The sequence below is a fragment of the Cyprinodon variegatus genome, unplaced genomic scaffold (genome assembly GCF_000732505.1).
Source record: "Cyprinodon variegatus isolate N-32 unplaced genomic scaffold, C_variegatus-1.0 Scaffold58, whole genome shotgun sequence".
In the NCBI taxonomy this organism is placed as follows: Eukaryota; Metazoa; Chordata; class Actinopteri; order Cyprinodontiformes; family Cyprinodontidae; genus Cyprinodon; species Cyprinodon variegatus.
The window spans coordinates 207,077-213,561 of record NW_015150511.1 but is presented as its reverse complement, the minus strand read 5'-3'; the positions used below and the strand labels follow the sequence as shown (position 1 = coordinate 213,561).

General features: G+C 38.6%; 1 protein-coding gene across 1 annotated transcript in view; it reads right to left on the bottom strand.

Annotated features, from left to right (window-relative positions):
• Window positions 1-720, bottom strand: part of LOC107082675 (calpain-2 catalytic subunit-like) — an 18,686-nt gene extending 17,966 nt beyond the window's left edge. Inside the window, exon 1 of the mRNA XM_015371461.1 lies at window positions 190-720. Coding sequence (XP_015226947.1) covers window positions 190-426 — 237 coding nt within the window. The 5' untranslated portion in view covers window positions 427-720. The remainder of the gene's footprint in view (window positions 1-189) is intronic.
• Window positions 721-6,485: the final 5,765 nt, after the last annotated feature.

Sequence of the window (6,485 nt, the reverse complement as noted above, 5' to 3'; positions counted from 1 at the left end):
TGACCTGACTGCATGCTTAATGTGACATTAAAGTGTTTAATGTCACATTTCTGATCTACAGTCAGCCAATCAAATCAAAGGTTAAATTGATTATCAGCCAATAGGAGCAGAGCTGACATCAAAACCTACACCTGAAGGTCTCCTCAGATCAAAAGGTGTGAAAACAAACAGAACTTAATGTGAACTCACCGTGGGTCGCTTCCAGGACACCCCCCGGACCTTGTAAGATTTCGGGCCCAGTTCATTGAAGCCCAGAGAGGAGACCAGAGCCGGGAAGGTGTCATCTTGGAACAGCTGGCCAGTCTCTAAGCAGCGCTGCTTCAGAACCTCGTAATCCTGGTTCAGGTACTTGACAGCATGGCTGTTGGTTCCGATTCCCTGGGCCTGGTTCCGCTGGTGCTGCAGGGTGGCCGCGATGCCCGACATGGTGCAGCGGCTGTAGGAGAGGCCGCTCAGGTTACAGGTGAGTTAAAGCAGGAGGGCGGGGCTCTGCATCAGAGCTGCTGCCAGGTGAGACCTCAGCCCCACCTTCAAAACAAGAACTAACCTCACCTTTATGCGGATAGGACAGAACTATCAGATTACCGGAGATCTGAATTAGAGACCTGCAGAAACCACTTTCAGTCATAAAATAGTCCGACAACAAGAACGATAAGAAAGAAGAGAAAACTATTTTTAAAGGGAATTAAAAAGAAAAATAATGGACCTCAGCTCCACCAGGTCCTGATCCAAAAGCCCGAACTCATTCTGATGCTTTTATTATGAAGGCTGCACCGTTTGAGCCTTGAGCAGGAAGGGTGTTCCTGCTGGCATCCCAAACAAACGGTTTCATTCCTGCAGCCTGAGTCACAGTGTCTCCTCCCTGGATGTTATGTTGCTTCCATGGTTTTCAGCTGCAGTCCTAGTTTGAAAACAACTCCATTCCCAGTTTAAATACAGCTCAATTCTCAGTTTAAACAGTGCTTCATTCCACGTTTAAACACTGCTACATTCCCAGTTTAAATACAGCTCAATTCTCAGTTTAAACAGTGCTTCATTCCACGTTTAAACACTGCTACATTCCCAGTTTAAATGCAGCCCCATTCCCAGAGTAAATCCTGCCCCATTCTTAGTTTAAACATGGCACATCCATTCCCTGTTATATTAAGTATCATTCCAGTTTAATTTTAGCCTTATTCACAGTAACATTCTAATTTATTTATATTAACCCTCATCTCCAGTTTGATTTTAGCATCATTCCCTGCTTAAATCCAGTTCCATTGCCATCTTGAATCCAGTTTTATTCCCTGCTTAAATCCAGGTTCATTGCCAATCAAAAATCCTGTTTTATTCACAGTAATTCCAGTTTCATTTCCATCATAAATTCAGTTTACCTTACTATTTAAATATAGCACTATTCCGAGTTTAAACATAGTTCCATTCCCAGTTTAAATACAGCTCCACTCCCAGTGTACATGCAGCCCTACTCAAAGTTTATGTCCACTGTCGTTCCCAGTTAAAATGCAGTTTTATTCAGAGTACAATTCCAGCTCCATTCCATGTTTAAACACTGCTACATTCCCAGTTTAAATCATCCATATTTCCAATTTAAATACCGCCCCATGCCAGTTGAAATTCAGCTCCATTCCCAAATTTAAATCCATCTCAATCCCCAGATTAAATACAGATCCATTCCCAGTTTAAATCCTGCTTTGTTTGAGTTGCAGATCCAACGTACATTAATAAATGCTTTTGTGAATCACATCTGTCTTTATCTGTCTGCTTCGAATTCTTGGTCCTCATTTCTGAGTCATGACAACATCTCTTTTCCTCGTTTATTTCCAGCTACTTTCCCAATTTAAAAACTGCTCCATTCCCAGTAATCACAGCTCCACGCCCAGTTTAAATACAGCTCTATTTCCAGTTTAAATCCAGCTCTATTCTCAGTTTAAATACAGTTCCACTCCCAGTTCAGTACAATTTCATCCCCAGTTTAAATACAGCTTCGATCCAAGTTTAAACACTGCTTGGCTCCCAGTTTAAATACACTTCCATTCCCAGTTTATTTATTCATTTATTTTTTTCCCCTTTATTTAACCAGGTAAATCTCGTTGGGATCTGAAACCTGGGTCTCAGGCAGCTTTACATGTTCATTCTGTTAAAATCCAATTTGTTCCCAGTGTAATTCCAGCTTCTTTCCCAGTTAAATTCCCAGTTTTTTCAACCCTCATTCCCAGTTTAAAACCGTCATTCCCAGTATAAATCCAGTTTGATTCCCAGCTTGAATCCAATTTAATTCCCAGTTTGAATCCAGTTTTACTGCCAGTGTAATTCCAGTTTTATTCCCATTTTAAATCCAGTTTTATTCCCAGTTTAATGGGTTTTCTTTCCCAGCTTGTTTTCCAGTTTCATTCCCCATTTAAACATAGCTCCATTCCCAGTTTAAATGCAGCTTGAATCCCAGTTTAAACACTGATTCATTACCAGTTTAAATACACGTACATTCTAAGTTTATTTCCACTGTCATTCCCAGGTAAAATCCAGTATTATTCCCAGCATAATTCCCAATTCTTTACCAGTTACATTCCCAGGTTAAGTGCAGCTTATTAAAAGTTTAAATCCTGTTTTATTCAGCCTTCATTAGCAGATTAAATTCAGTTTTATTTCCCCCTTAATTTTAGCTTTATTCCCAGTTATATTCCCATTTTATTTTAGCCCTCATTCACTGTTTAAATTCAGCTTCATTCCCAGTTTAAACACATCCCCATCCCCCATAAATATTGCTAATAAACTTTTTTTTATAGCTTGACCATGACCTGGATGACGGGGAATCTTCATAGACAGTTTAAATACAGCTCCACTCCCAGTTTAGTAGAGTTCCATTCCCAGTATGAATACAGCTTTGATCTACTTTTAAACATTGCCTTGTTCCCTGTATAAATACAATTCTTTTCCCAGTTTAAACACATCACTAACCCCAGTTATAATACAGCTCCATTTGTAGTCTAAAAATAGCTCTACTCCCCAGAATACAGCTGAACTCCCAGTTTAAGGACGTTTCCGCCCACTGCTTTGTTTCCATTATAAATACACATCCATTCCCAGATTGTTTCCACCTTCATTCCCAATTAAAATTCATTTTATTCAAAGCGTAATTCCAGCTGCATTCCCAGTTTTATTCGACCTTGATTCCCTGATTAAATTCAGTATTATTCCCAGTTTAATTCCAGATTAATTTCCATCTTTAATCCACATTAATTCCCAGTTTAAATGCAACTTATTCCCAGTTACATTCCCAGTGTAATTCACACATCATTTGCAGTTTAATTGCAGTTTCATTCCCAGTTTTAATCCAGTTTTATTCCCAGTTTAATTCCAGATTAATTTCCATCTTTAATCCAGATTAATTCCCAGTTTAAATGTCACTTTATTCCAAGTTTAAATGCAAATCCATTCCCAGTGTAAACAGAGCTTTATTCCCAGTTTAAATATACCCCCACTCTGTTTAAATCCAACTCCATACTCAGTATGTTATTATTTAAACATTACCAGTTTAAATAAGTTAAAATGCAGCTCCATTCCCAGTGCAAATACAGCTCTACTCCCAGTATTTCCATCATCATTCCAGTTGTATTCCCAGTGTAATTCTAGCTTTCCCCCCACTACTTTACCAGTTTAATACTAGCTTTATTCCTAGATAAATTTATTCCCAGTTTACTTACAGATTTCTTCCCAGTTACATTCCCAGTTTATTTCAGTTCTGATTCCCAGTTTAAATCCAGCTTCATTCCGAGTTTTATTTCATTCCGAGCTGTCATCCTGTTTCCTTCCCAGTTTAATTTCAGATTAATTTCCATCTTTAATCCAGATTAATTCCCAGTTTAAATGCCACTTTATTCCCAGTTTAAATATAGTCCCACTCTGTTTAAATCCAACTCCATACTCAGTAAAGAGCTCCATTCCCAGTTCAAATAGGTTAAAATACAGCTGCATTCCCAGTGTAAATGCAGCTCTACTCCCAGTATTTCCATCGTCATTCCCAATTAAAAATCCCGCTTTATTCCCTGTGTAATTCTAGCTTCTTTCCCAATTACTTTCGCAGTTTAATTCTAGCTTTATTCCTAGATAAAGTAATATGTTATTCCCAGTTTACTTACAGCTTTCTTGCCAGTTACATTCCCAGTTTATTTCAGTTCTCATTCCCATTTTAAATCCAGCTTTATTCCCAGTTTTGTTTCATTCCGAGCTTTCATCCAAATTTCAATCCAAGTTTAAATAGTTTAATTTCCAATTTAAATCCATTTTCATTCTATTTCCCCTCCATGAACTCATAATTTTCCTCCACTTACAGACAGGTGTTCAGATATCTACCACCAGGGGGCGCCAGTGGTCCATGCTGTCAGCACCATGGTTGTTGCTGGAGGAACACAGGAAGCATGGAAGATCTCCAAGTTCTTACTGAAACGACAGAGGGAAGTGAAAATAACAGTCCGGAATACTCTAACCTAACATCCTCAAAACAATGGAAAAAAAGCTCATGTTAAAAACATAAAACCCTGCATTTAAATCAAACAAAGGGTCCTGGAAAATAAGTTCTCTAACATCTGAAACCTGTATCATGTTTAGTATTCTCCTGGATTTCTGGGATCATGTTTATGTTTCAAGCTCTTAGTTCCTCCTTCCAGATCTCTGAATGGACCAGCATCTCAGGACCCTTAAACCCAACCAGCCTTAGCAGGTTCCTGCTATTTCATGACACTGAAGAATGAAGGAGACAGAACATTTTCAGTGATGGCTGCAGTAGTTTGGATCTTATTACTCTTGAGTTTGATGTTTGTGGATTTTTAAATTTAAAGATCCATCAATTTAACACAGCTTCTTCTGAATAATGTGCATGTTCTGCTCCTGGATGTTTAAAGGTTCTGCTTCCAGACATCCTCCTTACATTTTGCCTGTTTGAAACGTTTAAGAAAATCAAAGTAGTTCCAGATTTATCCAAAGTTCTAAAGTCGTGATTATTAAGGAACAAGAACATAAGAGGAGGAACTATCAGATGCAAACGGGGACAATTCTCCTGAAGACTAAGAACATGAGAAAGGGAACGTTCTCCTGCAAACTGGAAACATAAGTTTGAAAATGTTCTGATGCAGACTTGGAACTTAAGACAAATGTTGCTATGTTCCTACAGCACTTATGTTTTTAAAGTTTTTAAATAAAGCACTTTATAAAGATGTATTTGCTGTTAAATCTGAGAGGCAGATAGAACCCGGTTCTCCTAAATCCAACCCTGTAACTGCTGTTTCCACACTCAGCAAATAACTTCCCGTTCAGCTCCAACAAAGATCTCACTGTGTGTGTGTGTGTGTTCGTGTGTGTGTGTGTGTGTGTGTGTGTGTTGGCTAGGTAAACACTGCCAGCCTATAAAGCAAACAGAGATGCTGAAAGCGGCTCCTATCTGTCAAACACTTCCTGCTGCTCCTCCAGGTTAGAACATCTCATCCAATCCTGGAAAATGGGTCCAGTGTGATGCTGAGACTCTGTCTCCAGTCAGGAATCTTTTCCTTGTGGAAGTTCTGAAGGGATTCCTGATCATTAGGAGGTTCTTCTTCCACCTCTGACCTGAAAAAGGAAGAGTTCTTCCTCTTTCCTCCAACTGAAACAAAAAAAAAAAAGTGGGGGGGATTGATTAAAGTTTGGTTCTGCTGCAGCTGAACGTTGGAACCTTTGTTGCTTCGTTTCATTTATGGAGAGAAGATTGCAAAGAACAAGTTTCAAAAAAGGATATTTGAAGAAAAAACAGAATGGACTGCTTAACTGAGGCCTTTGAATGAAGGGAGCCCCAGAATAAGAAAAGATTTGTCCCGCTATATAAGTATAAAAAGAAAATCCAGAGAAGAGAAATAGATTATCTTTGTGTTCTCACAAAGTATTCTACCTCAAATTAATGATAGATTATTAACCTGTTATGTAAATAAGATAGCCATCTGCTGGCTACAACTTAGTTAATCATTCTCAAGGTTGGAGCGGAATCACATCATTAATGATGCCACCCAGCTGGATGCCGTCTGAAAAATTATTAAATATTAAATAAATATTATTTATATTATTTGTTTTCAGCATTAATCTATTATTTATTGAGCCCATTGTGTGTCTGTAAATAACACAGAGGCCAAACAACTAAACCAGAAAGCTCAGAGGCATAAACATTTACATTTACCAACCAGACCAGGCAACAGGACCGGCAAAAATAAACTTTCTTTTAATAAAGATATTGTCAGGGTTTGGTTGTGGTTTAGAGCGCCCAAAGGCTGAGGTGATTTCTGCAGTTCATCCATCCATCCATCCATCCATCCATCCATCCATCCATCCATCCAACAACAGCAACGGGGAACCAGCGAGGACAGAGGAACCAACAAGGAGTGACAGCAGAGGGAGAGTATAAATAGATTCCTTTCCTTTGTAGAAATGTTACAATAAAAATTACAATGAAAATATAAATGATACAT